We start from the raw sequence: 17996 nt of genomic DNA, 5'->3' as shown, positions 1-17996 counted from the left end.
AAAGTTAACTGTTAATTTGTGTAAAATATTTGTAATTATGATTTTATTATCTGCATTCGATTGGGTATATGAGCAGTAACATAAATTAACTTGGTTAAAACTTGACACAATCGTGATATTCCAATATTTGAGCTACTCGTTAAAATTTCATTTAAAATCTATTAATCGGGCTTGAGTTTAATACAATTTGTTGTTTTTTGGCCAATCGTTTCCATATTACAGATAATCAGCAATTACTTTAACAATTTACTTGACTCGCGGGTCGATTTTGTTCTCAGTTTAAAGTTATTGCTTATGCACAAATACGTGGCTTATGAAAATATATATATATATATGTGCTTACGATAAGCTATTGATATCAATTTTTGTATATGCATAGGTTTGTTCCTAAAATTATTGCAACCTCGATCCGGACGAGCTTCTCTCAGAGACGCTCCACAAATTTTAACAGGAAGATAGGTACTTAATTTAATATGGTTTCACTTAGGGTGTTAATCGCGTAGATGAAAAAAGACCGAATGAGCATGCATCGTTAGTACAATTTTGAAACGAATGAAGTAGACATTTACAAAAGTTGATAATAATTTACAATTGACTGAGCACACTTTCGACTTAACTGAACGAAATACAGAAGGACAAATACAAAGTTACAAATTGTAGGACAAATTGCTACACAGAATTCACATACACAACTAAAAATGCTACGACAATAAATTAAGCTACAAGTCTGCGTAAAATATATCGACGTCGCTCACGAGCGCAACTTAAGTTCTATTCAGGGGAAAAAGTGACTGTCCCGGTAACCATTTCATTACTTGCGGAACTCCGGACTGGAACTGGGCGACGCCGTCGACACATTGTCGAGATTGGTGTTTGTATTGTCGAAACTCTCGTGCTGCGGCTCCGGCTCTACGGGTGGCTCCGGCTTCGTCAGCAGCACCGTCATATTCTTTAGGTTGCTGGGCTTCTCCTCCTCGTCATGGTTGATGTTGAGCATGGCATCGTTCATGCGATGATAGTGCGGCTTTTGCGAGGTGCTTGGTCGCGAGTAATCCAGGTGATCATACTCATCTAATCCGAAGAAAAAAGGACAACGAACAAGGCATTATTTATAGGAAAACAGCTGCAGGGAAGCTTCTTAACATTGGACATGAGCGAGAACGAACAGAGCACTGGCTACTACACTGGATGGTTCTTATAGAACCCTTGGTTTGCTTACCCTCGGGAAACAAAATCTTGCTATATATTTTCACTGATTCATGCCAGGAGATGCAGATAATGTGGGGTATATAGTTATAGTAGTTAGTTGTGGTCAAATCGGACAGAATCCGCCAAACTTACCGGGATCCTTATAGCCCTCTTTGTGCTTGATCTCATCGTATACATGCTCCTCCTTCAGCGACTCGTTGTACACAATTGGATTGGTCAAATCCGCATTCAGGTTCTTGGTTAGGAGATCATGATTGTAGTTGATCGAATAGCTGCCCACTGCGGATTACGGATGAAAGAAACATCATACACTGAGATTCTATAAGCAGAGTTGGCAATTGCTTACCCCTGCCACTGGCATTGGAGTCATCGCCGCCGTAGTCCGTGCTCACGGTGCTCCGCTGGTCAAAGTTGTTCATTTTTCGCAGATTGTTGGGCAGGAGACGCGTCTCCGCCTGCATCCCGTACACTGGATTGTCAAAGTTGTGATTGCTGGGCGGCCAGCCGGTGGCGTTTGTTTCGTGCGTGTAGTGGACATGGGCAATCTCTGTCTTTAGGTTAGAAACCCTTCGGCGGTAGTAGAAGAAAACGGCAAAAAAGATGCAGGCAAAGAGGGTCATGAGGACTAAGGTCAAAGCCACGCTGGCTCGGCTCGCTGCAAATGAAAATGTCAAAAATAAGCATTTTAAGGTATCGCTACATGCATCCGAGAATACTCACAATCTTCGCCCTGATCGGCTACGCGCTGGGAGGCAATGAGGTCGTCACAATTGTCGCCCGTATAGCCACTCCGGCAGACACAGCCGTGGGCCGCATGACACTGGAAGTTGGCCGAGGGACAGGCGCAGGGATTCATGCAGTGCTCGCCGTAGAAGCCCTCCGGACAGACCTCGTCGCATCGGGTGCCCATCCAGCCCTTCTCGCATATGCACATGCCATCGTTTTTGCGGCAAACCTTGTGGTGCAGACAGCGACACTGCTGGGCGCATCCCTGGCCGTACGTGTCCGTGGGACAGGGCTCTTTGCAATTGGCACCAGTCCAACCCGGCAGGCACTGGCACTGTCCAGTCACATGGTTGCACTCGCCGCCGTGATCGCAGTCGCACTTGAGCTTGCAGCCGGGTCCGTAGAGTCCAGCCGGACATGGATGTTCGCAGATCAGGCCCAAGTAGCCAGTGCGACAGAGGATTTCGCCGGTAATATGATCACAGCTTTTGTTGCCTGTAAAGTGGGAAGAACATTCAGTTAGTACAGCGATAATTTGTAAGCGATCTGTGATCTTACCATGAAGGATCTCTGGGCATCGCTCCTTGCACTCCATGCCATAGAATCCACTCGGACAGGGCTCGGCACAGTCGGCGCCCGTCCAGCCGGGCGAACAGATGCAGTTGCCAGAGTCGGGGTCGCAGGAGGAGTTGTTCAGGCATCTGCAAACTTTATCACAATTGTCACCATAGTAACCGCTTGGACAGTTGGTCTCGCAATGAACGCCTTGGGTTGTTTTCGGTCATCGTTCGGGGCATCAGACAAGGACAACAAAAAAAATACCAGAAACAGAAAGGTGCAATACCAGAGAAAAGCAAATTAAAACTCGTAAAGAAACGAAACATAATGCATGCGCGAAATGAGAAAGTAATGTAAGTAATGAGTGCGAGGGAGTAATGTTAGGATTTGGTCTGATAGTCGGGTTAGTTTTTTGGGATTTCTATAAGAGGTTTGTCCTATGCTGAGATTGATTCTAATCAAATTAAGTAGTAATCACATAATTGAAGAAGAAAAGAAACTAACTTCGAGAACTACATAGGTTCGAGTTTGCAATCGATCATAACTTGGCCGAAATAGCTTTAATTTCAATTCGGAAAGAAGTTCTGTGCTAGTTTATATAAGGTTAACAAATCTGCTGTTGATGCTGATCAATAATAATAATAATATATATGGAATATAGGGTCGGAAATGACTCCTTAACTGCTTTGCAAGCTTCTATCAAATTCGTATTACTTAAAAACAAAAAACTAAGATAAAATACATTTCTACAAATAATCATGCAATAAAATTAATAAAGCATTAATATGATCCTAACCTAGCCCACATATTTCATTGATTCTTGTTTAGAAACGTTTACAGCCTAAGTACCTAACTGGGTCTGAGATATTCAAAGGGATTCGCGAATTGAATGGATTCTCATGAGTTTATGCGATATCAATGGCATGTAGAAAGATAGAAAATCCCGGTGGTAGTACCTCCCCAGTCCTGCTTGCATACACAGCGTCCGTTGGTGGCATCGCAGGCCAGACTGTTGTTGAAGTCACACTGGCACTTTTGGCTGCATCCGTGCCCGAACCTGCCTTTCTCGCACTTCCGATCGCATCGTTCACCCATCCAGCCGGCGGCACAGGTGCAGGTTCCGTTCTGAGAATTGCAGGCGGCGTTGTTCTGGCAGTCGCAAACGCTTCGACAGTCCTGTCCAAAGTGGTTGAGGTCGCAGGGGCGATCGCACTTGATGTTCTTCCAGCCGGCAGTGCACAGACACTGACCCGTCTCCGGCTCGCACTTGGCTCCATTCTGGCAGTCGCAGTGTAGGGCGCAGTCTTGGCCGAAGGTGCCCGGTGGACAATTCTCCTCGCAGGTGGCTCCCGTCCAGCCTGGCGCACAGAGGCACTTTCCGCTGATCGGCGAGCATTTGGCTCCATTCTTGCAGTTGCAGGTCTGCTCGCAGTTGTTCCCGTAGCGCAAGAAGGTGCATGGCCTGGTGCACTGGGCACTGCTCCAGCCGATGCTGCAGTGGCACTTCCCCGTCTCTGGGTGGCACAGCTCCGTGTGCTCCATGTCACATTCGCAGGTGCTGTTGCAGTCCATGCCGTACTTGTCCTTTTCGCAGATTCGCTCCTCGCACTTGGCGCCCCGCCATCCAGGGTTGCAGATGCAGGATCCGTTGGCCCGATCACAGGTGGCGTCATTCATGCAGTTGCACGTCTGACTACAGTTGAATCCGTAAGTGTTCAGCGGGCACTCGTCGAAGCAGCGCTCGCCCAGGTATCCAGGAGGACACTCGCACTTGCCCGTTATGTGATGGCAGGGCGCTCCCTTGTAGCACTCGCAGGACTCCTCGCACCCTGGACCGTAGCTGCCCACGGGACACTTATTGGCGCACACCTCGCCCGTCCAGCCGGGATTACACATGCAAGCGCCACTCTCTGGCTGGCACTTTCCGTCGTTCTGGCAGGGACAGTCCTGCTGGCACTGGGCACCGTGCTTGCCATCCGGACAGCGCATGTCGCATCTATTTGGAGCGGAGGATTAGTACGGATTCGGTGGGAGAGGGGGGCATGGAACAACGCCACAGGGCAGCAAAGTTAATCGTAGATTGCTTGGGTAAATAAATTAATATATAATGTGGCATGCATAGTTTGCATTCTACGATTAATTTTGCCATGGCCCTTGGGGCGAAATGACATGTCTCCGAGGCAAGAGGCGGCTCCTCTACTCGCTCCTTTGGCCACTTACAGGGGACCCGTGAAGCCGGGCGCACACTGGCATTCGCCGGAAACGTGGTGGCACTTGCCACCATTCTCGCAGCGGCACTTCTCCGAACAGTTGGCCCCGAAGAAACCCTCCGGACAGAGCTCGGCACAGCGGACGCCGGCATAGCCCTTGGCGCACTCGCACTCGCCGGTGAAGGGCTCGCAGACCGCGTTGTTTAGGCAGTCGCACTGCATCGAGCAGTTCCGGCCGTACCAGCCCGGCGGGCAATCTGACGAAAGAGTAACACAACAAACTTGGTTAACAGCGGTCACGGATCACATGGTGCGGGTTAGTTGCTGCTAGCTCTTGCTTTTCTTCGGCACTTGCAGTTTGCATTTATAAGCCCAAGGACAATCCCAGGAGCGACTCCCAGGACAAGACGCTTTTGGTGAGAAGGGAAATAATGGCCGAAGCCTGCTTGCACCTGGAGAATGGAGCGGGGAGTGGACTGCTTGTGTGCGTGAGAGTGTTGAAGGTGTATGGTGTGTGTGTTTGTGTGTTTGGGTTTGGATATCGGATCAGAATGGCAACTCAAAAATAGGGGAAAACCAACTCAAGCTACAAAGCAAAACAACATATATAGGGAGACAGAGATAGACAGATCACAACTAAACAGATACTACGTGCAGGTCCTTGGTAGTCCAAGGAATCAATGTCCTTGCAGAGGCCACTCTTAGGGTTTAACTTTCAATAACTTAACTTAAACGTATGACTCCTGATCACTCTCTAAATATTAAAAGACAAATAGCTCAGCTAACACATTACTATATATACATATTTAACACTCAGATGTATTTGTTGTAGATGATTCTTGGTGGTTTAAGGTTGCAAAACCTAATTTTGAGGGAAGTTTTGTATCCACATGAGGTTACCTTCGCAGTCTATGCTTTTGGAAGTACGAGTACCTATTACCCGGTCCGGGCTGGTAGACAAGCTGACGGAACTCATTCAGATCAAAGCTGTTGGCTTCGTAGGCGTGTTGAGTCTTAAACGTAGTCGATGACACATTTGTGTCTGATCTCGTTTCGATATGCACTGTTATTTTTTTAGTGGTGACACCCAAAGCCTCCCAAATGTCATAGTCGGACTCCTCCTCCTGAACCTCGGGTGGTACCTCAACAGGTACTTCGGGTTGCAACATGCACGGATACTGACGCAAGCACTCTTCGCGCCGATTCAATTCGGATGCCACCTGATTCACAATCGGATGATGCTGCATCTTTGCGTGCTCCAGCAAATCAACTGTCTCTGGAAATTGCTCTGTGTCCCGCACGAATCTATTTTCGAACTGATAGATGTTTCGCCTGATTATTATGTCGGCCTCCAACTCCAATTCCAAATCCAGATCGCAGGCACGGCAATCGAAGTGGATGATCTTGGTATTTGTGTTGAGGGCGCGGATCAGATGCCGTCCAAGAGTTACGCCCAGCGGCACGGCCACCATCCTTAGCTGGCGCAGCGGTTCGTGGTATCGAATTAAGTTGGAGATCTCGGTCGTGAAATACCTGGCATTCACCTCGATCCCGGAGATATCTAGCTCCTCGACGTGATCAGTGTCTTTCAGGTGACTGCACAGAACGGACAGGGCCTCGGCACCCAGCCTGTTGTTCGCGAGTCCCAGGTGCTGCAGCCTGCCGGTGTTATGCCGCTGCAGTACTCCGCCGATTGCCAACATTGCCCGTATGTCCAGGCGGTTATACTCCAACTCCAATGAACTCAACATGCGTGGCCTATCTAGGAGAATGCCAAGAAGTCCTCCGCAGTCATCGAGCATCTGGGCGTAACCAAAGTCCACCACTTCCAGGGAGGGCATCGTTCGCAGCACCCGGCATAGAGGATAGAGCTTCAAATGGTTCAATCGACTGTTGCGCAGCCGGAAGACCTGCAGTTGATCCAGGAAAGACAGACCGCGGGCCAAATGTACCATGTCCCTGACGGAGAACAACAAGTGCCGCTTGTGGTAGTTCCTGCCCATTTCGGCAGGGCCGAAGAACTCCAGGGTCAGTGAGACGAGATTGACAAAACGGCCCACAAAGCTCAGGTCGATGTGCCAGCAATCGTCCTCCGGATACTCGAACTTCTTGAGGTAGTTCAGGTAACGCTCCATGTTGCGTTTGTCCATCACCTTGTCCTCCCCATCCTCCGGCTCCGGTTCCACTCGGATGTCGAATGCGCCCGTGATCTTCTGCTTGCGGGGTCGCTTCCGACGCTGTCCCTCTGATGTATTTTTCGCTGAGGTGGTTTCCTGGTGCGCCTTATTCTCTGCCCGCTGGGCTTTCTTGTCTCGCAGCTGCTGTCGTTCGGCATTTCTTTCCTGTCGCGCTCGTCTCCGCTTGATTGTATCGTTGTCGTCGGCGAAGGCAATGGCGGTCACTTGTTTTACCGGAAAGAGGCCGAAGTATTCATCTTTCTCCTCTTCCTCTTCCTCGCCCTCCTCCTCTTCCAGGGTATCGGGCTCATCACTGGAGATTTCCATGCCATTGGAGGCATCGGAGCTAACAATGGGTTCCGAATCGTTATCGTTGAACCCCGCTTTCCGGAATCTGAGCTCAGTCACCGACTGCAGGTGTCGTATGTCCATGTTGCGCACGTCATCTCGAATCAGCAGTGCCAGTTTAGTCATCTCTTTTTCCGGCCAAAGAGTCGCCGGACAGGCTTCCACCAGCTCCACGTACTTGATGCTCAGTCCCTTGGCGCGCCAATCGTACTCGTTCAGTCCCTTCATCGCAAGACACTTGTCGCTGCACTTGGCAAGGACAACGCGCCGCCAAAAACTCATGTCCTCCACAAAATAGCACTCGCGCAGGGGCGAATCCACGTCGAGGGAATCGTAGTATATGCGCATCTTTAGCGGATTCTCGAGCACGTCAGCTGCAATGTGGGCGGTGCCCCTCTTTGCCAGCTGGCGGACGCAGAGATCCGCTAAGGTGGGCACACTACTTGGCCCATTCAGCAGCTCGGCAAAGGTCTCACGGTTCCGTTCGCTGAGAAGAAGGCGGTTGGCGTCTAATGGTGATTTGTACAGCTCGTAGACAGCAATCAAGGTCGGATCGTTTGGTACACTCAAGGTGTTGGTGTTCCATGGCGGCAGATACCCATAGTCCTCCTCATCCATTGTGTGTTATGTGTGTTCTTGTAGTTAATAGTGGTGTGTGTGTGTGTGGATTTTTTTGTAAGATTTTAAATGTTTTTGTTTTTTTTTTTGTTTTTGCTTTGGTTTTTATGGAGTTGTCATTTTATAATAGCCTGAATTTCCTGTTATTGCATAAAAGTAAATCTATCCATTATATTTTTTGTCCAACGCTGTTTCAGAGAATAAATTTCTTCTTTCTTTCATTTACGTTAACTTCTTTTAGAAAACAACAATAATACATGTTTTAGTTTCTAAAAAAATTGCCTTAGAGCAGTTTTCATAAGTGATCTGAAGGATGACTATATTAAACCCTAATTTAATCAGCTCTGCAAGGACACTCTATAATATAAAGCTTTTAGCAATTGGGCTAAGCTAATCGCAGACAGCCCGAGACAATCAATATGCGTACAATACTTATGCTAACTTATGTTCTCTGACAACCCCCCAATACACCCAAGGCGGTTCATTGTACAGATTCCCGACAAAACACAAAGACAACATTTAGGCACAAACTACACAAGTAAGATAAAGGGTTAACGAACTTATATCACAGGCGGGTCCTCCATAGCCATGGTCGCACTTGCACTTCTCCGGTGCATAGCATCTACCGTGCTGACACGGCTCCGAGCAATGCGGAACGCATTCTCCGGCACTGGCAATGTAGCCATCTGAAAATAAGGTGAGGATCGAAATCAGTAATTGGGAAAAAGCTCTTCTGAAAGGTCATTCTCCACTCACCACAACAATCGCGCACAACTCGGTTCTTCATTATTGTCTGCGTCTTGTTCACCACTCGGTGTTTAATGCGATATGTGGAGCAGCGGGGCGGAATGGTCATGCACCAAGTGGAGCCGCGCTCCTGGTACGATTGCAGTTCAGTGTAGACTACTTCCACGGGATACCTAGGGGTAAGAGGGTATTATCATTAATTGAAACGCTATATATATGAAAAGAAGACTTGGACATACGTTTCCCGCCTTTTACAGATATTGGGTCCATCCAGATCCTTGAGATCCGCCTGAGCCAGGGCCAGCTGGGCCAAACAGGCGATGAGGATCAGCCGAAACATGATGGCAGTGATAGCAGTGTGTTCTCTCTAACTGATGCAGCTGCTCTGACTGGATCACATTGGACTGAGAGAAGCGACAGTCATCAGCCTTTCGTCCGAGATGACTCAAGCTGCGATTAACTCAGAGCTACAGTTGCATAAACAAAGGGAGAGAAGCTTTGTGTTAGTTAGGTTCGTATTGTGATTATAGTATACAAATAATAATATTATATTATACATAATACGTATAAGCTTAAAAAAAAAGGAATACAACTTCCAAGTCCGATCCAAGTGGGAGCTAATCTACTGCCATTTGTTATTCGTCTGAGTCCGTCAGTTCCTGAGTACAAATCAGTTCTAGTCTGAACGTTGATTATTTCGAAACACGTCCAGAAATCGGAAGCTGCTCAAAAAACAATCTGGGAATCGATATTCCGCAAAGAAGATGCATAGACAGCGTTCGCCTTTCACCGGCGGCACGGGAGGATTCGGCGCCACTCCGTTTAACTTCAATGCTCCACAGTTTGGCGAGGGTGCAGGTCAAGGGTTCAGCCACGTTACCGATGGCCTCAATGGAATGCCTTTCATGGGTCAGCCGACCATTAAGCCGATGATGCGTTCCATTAGTCGCCAGCGTCAGTTGGCCGAAGACGGCAATGGTCTGGATTCCTTGCCGCCGATTATGCCCATTATGGCCCAGCGCCTCCTCAGCAGCAGCGGCGGTGTTGTGGGACGTGGTCAGGCCGGTAAAGCGCCCTTCGTCCCCACAGCGTTTGCTCCCTACGAGGGTGATACACACTTGCTGAAGGATTCACCCAAGCCAGGGTGCAAGTACATGCCGGACCAGAGTGTGGAGTCACAGAATCTGCTTCAGTCACTTCGCTCAGAGGGACAAACAGCCGCCAAGGATACCGATTCCGAAAGTGATCAATGCATGCAGGGCGCAGACCTAGCACCCGAATCCCGCTGGCACCGCATCCTTGATTGCGTGTTGGAAACTGTACCGGAGCAGCGGCGTCGTCGTTGGAAGGCTTCGCTCATCCGCTACAGCCAGAGCGCCATCGCCAGGCACATGCTGATCGTGCTGCAGATGCTCGTCCTGCTGGCTCGTAGCGCACTCGTCCTGGCCGCGCCTATAGGAAAAGCCATGGGTCACTGGCGCTTTGGGATTTGGCGCACCAAGTTCCAGCTGCGCAGCACAATGCGCCAGATGCTGTGGCGCATGGCCAATGCGAAGGCTAACGACACCGTGGTCTTTCTCATCGTGGTGCTGGCCACGCCCTGGCTCTTTCTCGTCAGCCTGGTCGGCTTTTCCTTTTCACTTGCCTTCTCCTTAAAAAAGGGACTAACGGAGGGTGTGCGTCAGATGCGCGTGCGACTGGCCTAGGGACCAGGTCAATCACGGGGGGCAGGAGGAGGAGGTACCTCAAGGACCATCCATAATGAACCCCAATCACACAACCGTACTTGAGCAACGGCTTTCCTGGAGACAAAACAACCTGAACATCATATATACTTAGTGTTGCAGCAACGACACAAACACAGGAAGAGCAAGGACACTTCATTTTACTTAGCAAGACGTGATATCAACCAAGGAAGACTGTTCTTTGAGACTCCTTTTAATGCTATAGAAAAATGCTGAATAAATTTCCAGTTTTTATCTCACAGAAAAGAAAACTACATTTCAATTCGATTTAAATGAAAGTCTTGATAGCAGTGGGACTTTGATAAGATTATTATACATTTTTGATATACGTATACGATTTGGAATTCGATAAGGTGAAGGACTCTGCCACCAAGAAAGTTCTCAATTAGAATACAAAACTAAGCCTGTAAAAGAATTGCCTTTTGCAATGGATCTTAAATACATCCAACGAGTCACTTTAATGCTTCAATTAATTACATTCAATTTATTCAATCATACTTTATTTTTAAGACAGAATATGGAATCTGTTGAAATGTGTTAAGTATATTGCCTTTGCACACGATCAGAAAGCTTTAAATATATTGATTTGTTTACAATCCATTTGGCCACTGGCTCATCATCACTCAGCAGTTGCAATTATTATTTTTTGTTGTGTATTTTTTGTGCAATTTGTTCTGAATGATAAATAAGCAGCATAAAAACAAAAACATTTCCGCTGGGGTCCATCACCATCACACCAGCGAGAGATTGTGGGCCTTTGTTGGTCATTCTCATCGTTCTGATTTCACTTTCAATTGCATCCCGCCAGCCAAGAGCCCCTATTTTTTGCAACAATTATATAGTATAGTATATATCACATGATTCACTCACTAACCGCCACCGCATATGGATTTTATCCAGCAAATGAAAGCAATTCGGTGGCCATACAGTGTTTTCCCAAGGGAACCTTCTCCAGTTTTGATCCAGTGCCCTAGGGCATATTGCAAATACTTTATGGAGTGGTTCGTATTTCAACCAAAGTGTCAAAGTAATGCAATATTAGAAAGAATTGGGGTCAAGTCTACGTGGGAACTGGGCCAAGTAGTGTTCGATCGCGATCGGTGGCTACAGTTACCTTTGATGACCCATTAGGAAACGAAATATTGCATAAATACTTAACGGAGAAAGGTGAGCTTTGCAGTGCCATAACAAAGGGTTTTCAGGAAATGATGATCCACCTTTAATAGTAACCATTACATCCACTTAGCCGTAACAATGCGAAACACAAAAGAAAGCTGTTTCCTTCGCCATTGGTCATTAGGAACTGACGTGAAGCATGGCCCAGCTATGTATGTTCAGTTGGAAAATACCCGCAATTAGAGCTGGAATTGTCGTGATCCACAATCGGTATTTATACGGCAAAAGCTAATTAATGGTTCACTTTTAATGGCTTATCCAGCGTGAAATCTGATTCACTCAATAGCAGTACGGCATGTGCTCCTCCTCCTACTCCACCTACTCTGATCCAGCTCTAAAATGGCAGAACAAATGTGGTCATTGTCAAGGTTGTCATTAGCCAGAAATCGCGTGATGAGCGGCAGGTCAGTAAAAGTAATCAAATGTTACCACAAAGGAAAGGCCTTGAGGGAAAAGCCATTACAAAATTTGAACATTAAACAACTTTTTCATTTAATTTGCTAACCCAACTGTGGTTTAATTAAGGAGTGAATAATTTAGAATCATAATTTTAAAGAGATTTTTAATCAATAAGCCACGACTGATCATGCTCATCTTAATATGAAATATTCACATTCCAAGCTGCGATAAACTCATATATATTACAGATAACATGTAGATATCCCAACAAAAATAAATGATAAAGCAGACTTGTAAAACAGCTTCGTTAATACATTGTAAAAATATATGTAGACAGCTCAGCGATATCTAACGACAACCTCCTCTTGAGTTGGCTTAAAGATTACGAAAGATAACGCCGCAGCGATAAGAACAGAACCTCTCTCGACCCGATTGGGTTCACTGAAATTGGTTTAGTTTTAGGTGAGTAATACTATAAATTCACCCAGTAAACAAACGAATCGGTTGTCCGGAATATGCGTAATCCGGTCAGGGACATTGGAATAATAGAATAATTCCTAAAATAAATTAAATCTATGTACAATAGACAACGAAAAGTGTGCGAAACAAATAGACTTAATTTAATTTGGTTGTGGGTTCAGAGAGAAAGAATGAGCGAAGAACTTATAATTATTATTTATTTACACTCATGATTTTGAATTCTGAAAGATATTTTTAACTGATAACTAGGCTTCCGAATTTTATATAATCGGATTATTTAAAGTCTTTTATAACTACTAAACCAACCAGATGGTATGAACTTTGTAGACCCCAATTCGCACTTTATATTAACACATCGCCATTTATTTTCATTTTGCCACTTAAGGGGGCATGTGCAACTTTTATTTTGCCTTCCGCATAAATTGTATTAAAATGCGAAAAGCGCTCATATTATGTGCATTTCCACGAGAAAACGAGTTTGTGTTCGCAATTTACTTATTTGTTTACATTGCTTATTGCTGTTTTAATGAGCTAAATAGAAATGTCGTGAATGAGTCACGTTAAACGATGCTAGACTATAGACTATAGACTATATATTCAGAGTCGAATAATGGAAAAGTGTGCGTGATTTGTTCAATGGAAAACGTGTTCGGCACAGTTAATAGTATAGTTTATCGAATCCGTTCACCCATTCATGATCAGCATCTGGTTTGGCTGATTCATACCAATTTCATTCACAAATATTTGGATAAGGTTCGCCTGAGATGTACGATGTTAACCCCTGAAATCGGAGGCTTGGTGTATGAGTATGCCCTTTCCCAACAGAACCGTGATTGCGGCACTCCTTACTATATCTCATATGTTTGTTTACTTGCATTCGCCAGGGAATATCTTTTCCTTATCGGTGGACACAGACGTTACAGAAATAACAGTGATTGATTGGACAGTAATATATAGAAAATATGCTATCAATTTCTTGATAACTATAAAATTTTTAACACCTGAACATATGGCACTCTATATCCTCTGACCGTCTGTCTACGTGTGATTGTGCCTTTTTAAGTGCTTGTACTATATTTTTTATGACTAATAGCACGAAGACCCCGCATGAAACACACTTGAGTTCTGGTGAAGGAAAATCCAGGAAATTACTCTCAAGTGGATAGAATACACTTGTAAACAGCAGAGAAAGCTTTCTTGTTGGGCATTATAAAAGGGAATCATATTTTTCAGATGATAGTCTTTGTAAGAGATACCCATTAAAAAAAAAACAATACTAAAATTCTATATTTAGTTCTGGGAATTTCCTTTGCTTATATTATTTTACAAAAGTTCATACCATCAGACTTGATATCATTTTATAATGTAAAGCTCCATATACGCAGAAACATATACAAGATCTGGCTCACTGCTGTGTATCTTGCGAGGAAGGAGGAAAGCGGAACCAGATATATAAGTACATACTTATTTATTCCCCTATACTGCGCACTTGATTAAAACTAAACAAAGGCTCTGGTGGAACGACAGAACTATATACTTCTTATACATATGCATGTAAGAGGGGCCCCTACTTGAGCCAGACTTTGGATAGCGAAATCAAATAGCGAATAAGCAAAAGATCTCCAATAACCGAAACGCAAATGTTTCACATCCAGTTGGCAATTTAACGCCAGGGCGTGCTGATAAAATACATTTGAAATAAACAAATACAAAAACAATAAATAAACTAAATTCAAAACAAATGTGATTGGAATGAAAGGCAAATGTTCTGGCCGGGGAACGTGAGACCAGGCTGTTATAACTGAAGTAATTTCGCTTCGTTCGGTCTAAGGAATTCTCTGGTTCCACAGTTTTCAAGGGTTTGTTTTACGGCTTTGACTTTGACTTGGGTCCAATGCCTTGGATTATGCCGAGTCAATTAAATCTGTCGTTGAACAGCTTAATGGACGCATAAAGAGCACAAAACTTTTAGAATTATTAAAATGATTACACAGTGATGACAGTTAAACATCCACTTTGAATCCAAGTGGGCAAACGTGCAAAACCTGTGACAAATAAGTATATATATTATATGCGAATAAATTGGGAGACACGTCACCCGTAGAGACAGTAATTTGAGCTGTTTAGGCGTTTTTGTATTCATTTCACAGGTGTAACCAACACCTACATACATCAACTTTTGTGTATTGGTCAATTAGCAGGTGAAGCTCCGATTTCTAGCCCGAATTTGGATGAAGCTAGAGAAGCTTGCTAGAGAAATTCGGAGAACAGTCTGTATATTCAGCTGAAAGCCAAGAGAACATGAATATATGTATGTGGGATTGTTGGGGCAATGGAACCCACACCCCACACCTTATAAGGCAGACAGGCAGACAGCCAAGAATGTTTGCATAATCACAGCAACTGAAACTGCACTTGCAACAATACGGGGAAAGCATGGGGACAGCAAATGTTGGATAATGCAACCCCGGACAAAATATAGAAAATTCAAAGTGATGGGTGGGGAATCATAATGAGAAACTGAGAGCAGACAACGGAGACGAGTACATAAAACTGGCTGATGGATTTTCCTTTGCCTCCGTCTCTCACGTAATGGATATTTAGTCCAGGAAACTGTTGCACTCACTCACTCAAGGTTTTCACATCATACTCCTCTTTGACAGCCACTCCCTGGACCTCAACTCCTCCCAGAATTATCAATAAAGCTGAGTAATTATGGTGACAACAGAGTGGAGGCTCCATAAAAGGAATCCGAACAGACTTATACACATGTAGAGACGAGAAAGAGAAGCACACCTCTTACTGCCGTCTCAGCGTTTTATTTCTAGCAATGCCTCGTCTGGATTTTAACGCTGTGCACTGCACTTTCAAGCTCGAGTCCTAAGCCGGCGTCACCAGCCGCTGTTCATCGGATCACGTACAATAATAATGATCAAAAGCCCCATTGTCAATGTCGGAATTATCCAGCATAACGTGGCACGATTTAAAGCGGTTTATCGAATATACTTATACTTAAAATTAAGAAATGATGCAGAACAAACAAAAATGTTTCTAATTTATAAAAGTATTTTCGCTAAGACACTTTTTGTGGAATTTCCCTATTTATAAAGTTAAGGAATTTGAGGAGAGCCAATAACTGATATCACAATCAGCAAATATAAACAAACTCACACATTTATTAATGTTATATACAAAGAGTACTCAAAGACATACGATTCCATTCAGGCGCCGATTTCTCACTTAGAGACTATAGTGAGGAATACTGTAGGAAACGGAAAAAATAATATAGACTGGGAAAAATAAAGATATACGCGGGGGACTCGCAATTCTCAAGGTGAAGCAAGAATTATGAATTAATACAGTTGTTCTTGAATAAATTGAACTATTATTGACCATAGAAGTTTTTGCCATAAATAAGAAACAGAAATCTGAGGTACTGAATATATAAAACCCTTTGAAAAACCCCTCTATAACATATTTAAAGCAGGAATCCATTTTCAAAGTAAGTTTTCTGTCATTTTCCCACACAGTTTGTTTCCTGGCTGGTAAAAACCAACACCCCTGGCTAGGTAGCTAAAATTTTAACTGCTTTTGAGGTAAAAGAAGTTGAAAATAAATGTATACAAACTCGATGATTTAAAAAGTTTCAGAACTTTTAAAAGTTTCAACAATTCAGTGTTAGAATTTTACATTCTAAGGGAGTAAGACTTTAGTTAATTCTGCACTTCATCTGGAAAGCAAATGCTAGTCCCGTATTTATTAGTGTATTTATACACACATACATACATATGTATGCAGGCAATGTTTTTGATTTGATTTTCCATGTGATTCTGTTCATTATTGTTGTTGTTGCTGCTTCCCTGCCGCAGCTGGAAGCTTCCGCAGAGTCTGGAAACTGGAAATAAATGCTGGTGATGCGGGCTAACGGAACGGGGAGAGGTGAGGCGATTGAAAGAGAATTTCGTCAATTTGCAGCGATTGCTCAAGAGAAAAGCAATGCCAATAAAGATACAAAGAAGATTGCACGAAACCAAAAGCCAAAGAAAGGCCATAAAAGTGTGCGAAAGAGAAACCAGAACAGGTTTAACTGTTCTCGGTGTGTGAGAGGAGCGCAATAAAAACAACACTAATTAACACGCACACAGAGATGCAAACGAGCCATAAGCAAAACAGGCGAGGAGAGAGGGACTACAACGAGGCGACAAAACTAACTGGAACTTTCCTTTTAATGCAGCGATGTGCACATCATTTAAGAAATAAACTTATTTTTAAACACAAAGGTAACGTGGACTACATTAATTTTCACGAAATACCCGCATTTAAGGCCAAACTCACCAGAAAACTGGTTACGGTTTTCCCTCAAAACAAACGCCGAAGAATGCACTCAAAAGTAGCTCAATTGCGGCATTCCACTCAATTTACACGTTTCCAAATCTTTGTGGTCATATATTTTCGTGGCAATTTTTATATTTTTAAATGCTTACAACACCGCGCAGATATAAAATTGATGTTGTTTTATCTTTGTATTGTTTGCTTGGCTTTCTCAACACCCAGAAACTCGTTTTCCTTTCGTTTTGCGAAGCACTTTATTTTGGCACATAAAATTCGCCGTTATGCTTATTTTACAAATAATATGCGAACGAGTGTTATAATACACGATTTACGTCGACACAGTTAAATTATTTAACGTGTAACCCAGCCCTACACTAACCAGAACAACAACACCGACATCGACAGCGACGCACAACGCAGTTCTTTAACTCGCAATGCACTTCAATTATTTCGCTCAATTGGAGCTTGTTTCGTATTTGCGCTGGCTGGGCAACTTCTATTTACTTTATTCGCGAACGCACACAGCCACACGCCTGCACAGATCACCGATTTATTTAATTAATTTAGAGCCGACGCGAAACGCGAACCGTCATTTTTACTTTTCATCGCCAGACTGACCAGATTCCACAAACTTCAAAAATACCAATACTGCGTCTTTGGATGGAAACGGATTTCAAAAAATACTAATACTCCGTCTTTGGATTCTTATCTACACAGAAGCCGGTCACACTTAAATAAACTAATAATCACTCTGCAGTGTGACCAAAAGTTTTTAGTCTGCAAATTTCAAATATATTTGTAACGACAAAAACAAAGTTTTGTTTAATTTTAAGATCAATTTTGTTTAAGCAATTAATTTTTTGGTTATATGAGAACTTTAATTTTTAAGTAAACATCTACAGATGTTTTAATTTCAGACTTCCACCGTCATATTAATTAAGAGAAGTGTCTAACTACCAAGCTTCATCACTCACCTGTCTGGAGCTGGTACTCCGCAGGAATAGCACTCCACCCGCTCTCCAATTGTATCCTCCGGCTCGTACTTGGCGAATATGCTTGCCGCCAGCTCCTCGAACCGCTGCAGAGTGGTCTCCACCAGGTGAGAAAGTTGCTCAAGCCTCATGAAAGCTTTGGAGCAAGTGCCAAAGGCCTAATCCGCACAACTGTCCAGAGCCAAACGGTTGTAGATGTGCTCCGGTGGGAGGACGTCCTCGTAGTCCCGCAGCCTGACCGCTATGATCACCGCACTGTGAATTATTCCGAAACGCAGT

The 17996-nt window shown here is 44.3% G+C and overlaps 3 protein-coding genes across 6 annotated transcripts; 1 reads left to right on the top strand and 2 right to left on the bottom strand.

Annotated features, from left to right (window-relative positions):
* Positions 1–15: 15 nt before the first annotated feature.
* On the bottom strand, positions 16–16871 carry drpr (multiple EGF like domains draper). Of its 4 annotated transcripts, XM_020944435.2 has the most exons (12): positions 16729–16871; positions 8833–9060; positions 8603–8766; positions 8407–8532; positions 4714–4960; positions 3450–4489; positions 2494–2700; positions 1930–2430; positions 1556–1864; positions 1342–1488; positions 1220–1252; positions 16–1071 (listed from the first exon to the last, which is right to left on the bottom strand). In XM_020944435.2, the coding sequence occupies exons 2-12, from the start codon at positions 8931–8933 to the stop codon at positions 812–814; spliced, it is 3135 nt and encodes a 1044-aa protein (XP_020800094.1). In that variant the 5' UTR covers positions 8934–9060; positions 16729–16871; the 3' UTR covers positions 16–811. The 4 variants fall into 4 exon arrangements, with proteins under 4 accessions (XP_020800094.1, XP_020800097.1, XP_020800099.1 ...); XM_020944438.2 differs by lacking the exon at positions 1220–1252; XM_020944440.2 differs by lacking the exons at positions 3450–4489; positions 4714–4960 and having other exon boundaries at positions 2494–2643.
* LOC110177627 (uncharacterized) lies at positions 5481–8362 on the bottom strand. The gene has a single exon (XM_020944441.2). The coding sequence runs from the start codon at positions 7844–7846 to the stop codon at positions 5600–5602; it is 2247 nt and encodes a 748-aa protein (XP_020800100.2). The 5' UTR covers positions 7847–8362; the 3' UTR covers positions 5481–5599.
* On the top strand, positions 9208–10589 carry LOC110177628 (uncharacterized). Its single transcript, XM_020944442.2, has one exon. It carries the CDS (start codon positions 9358–9360, stop codon positions 10297–10299), a length of 942 nt encoding a protein of 313 aa, XP_020800101.1. The 5' UTR covers positions 9208–9357; the 3' UTR covers positions 10300–10589.
* Positions 16872–17996: the final 1125 nt, after the last annotated feature.

The sequence above is a fragment of the Drosophila serrata genome, unplaced genomic scaffold (genome assembly GCF_035046125.1).
Source record: "Drosophila serrata isolate PLE 108 unplaced genomic scaffold, ASM3504612v1 contig_2, whole genome shotgun sequence".
NCBI classification, from domain to species: domain Eukaryota; kingdom Metazoa; phylum Arthropoda; class Insecta; order Diptera; family Drosophilidae; genus Drosophila; species Drosophila serrata.
Note: the sequence above shows the minus strand (reverse complement) of the source record. Positions and strands in the feature narration are given on the sequence as shown.

Excerpts from the sequence above, each read along its gene's own strand:
- LOC110177627 (XM_020944441.2), bottom strand. The coding sequence starts at position 7,846 with ATGGATGAGGAGGACTATGGGTATCTGCCGCCATGGAACACCAACACC.
- drpr (XM_020944435.2), bottom strand. The coding sequence starts at position 8,933 with ATGTTTCGGCTGATCCTCATCGCCTGTTTGGCCCAGCTGGCCCTGGCT. Across the intron at positions 1,865-1,929 it reads AGCCGATCAGGGCGAAGATT|CGAGCCGAGCCAGCGTGGCT; the intron begins GTGAGTATTCTC and ends TTTCATTTGCAG. Across the intron at positions 1,072-1,219 it reads CAAGATTTTGTTTCCCGAGG|ATGAGTATGATCACCTGGAT; the intron begins GTAAGCAAACCA and ends TCTTCGGATTAG.
- LOC110177628 (XM_020944442.2), top strand. The coding sequence starts at position 9,358 with ATGCATAGACAGCGTTCGCCTTTCACCGGCGGCACGGGAGGATTCGGC.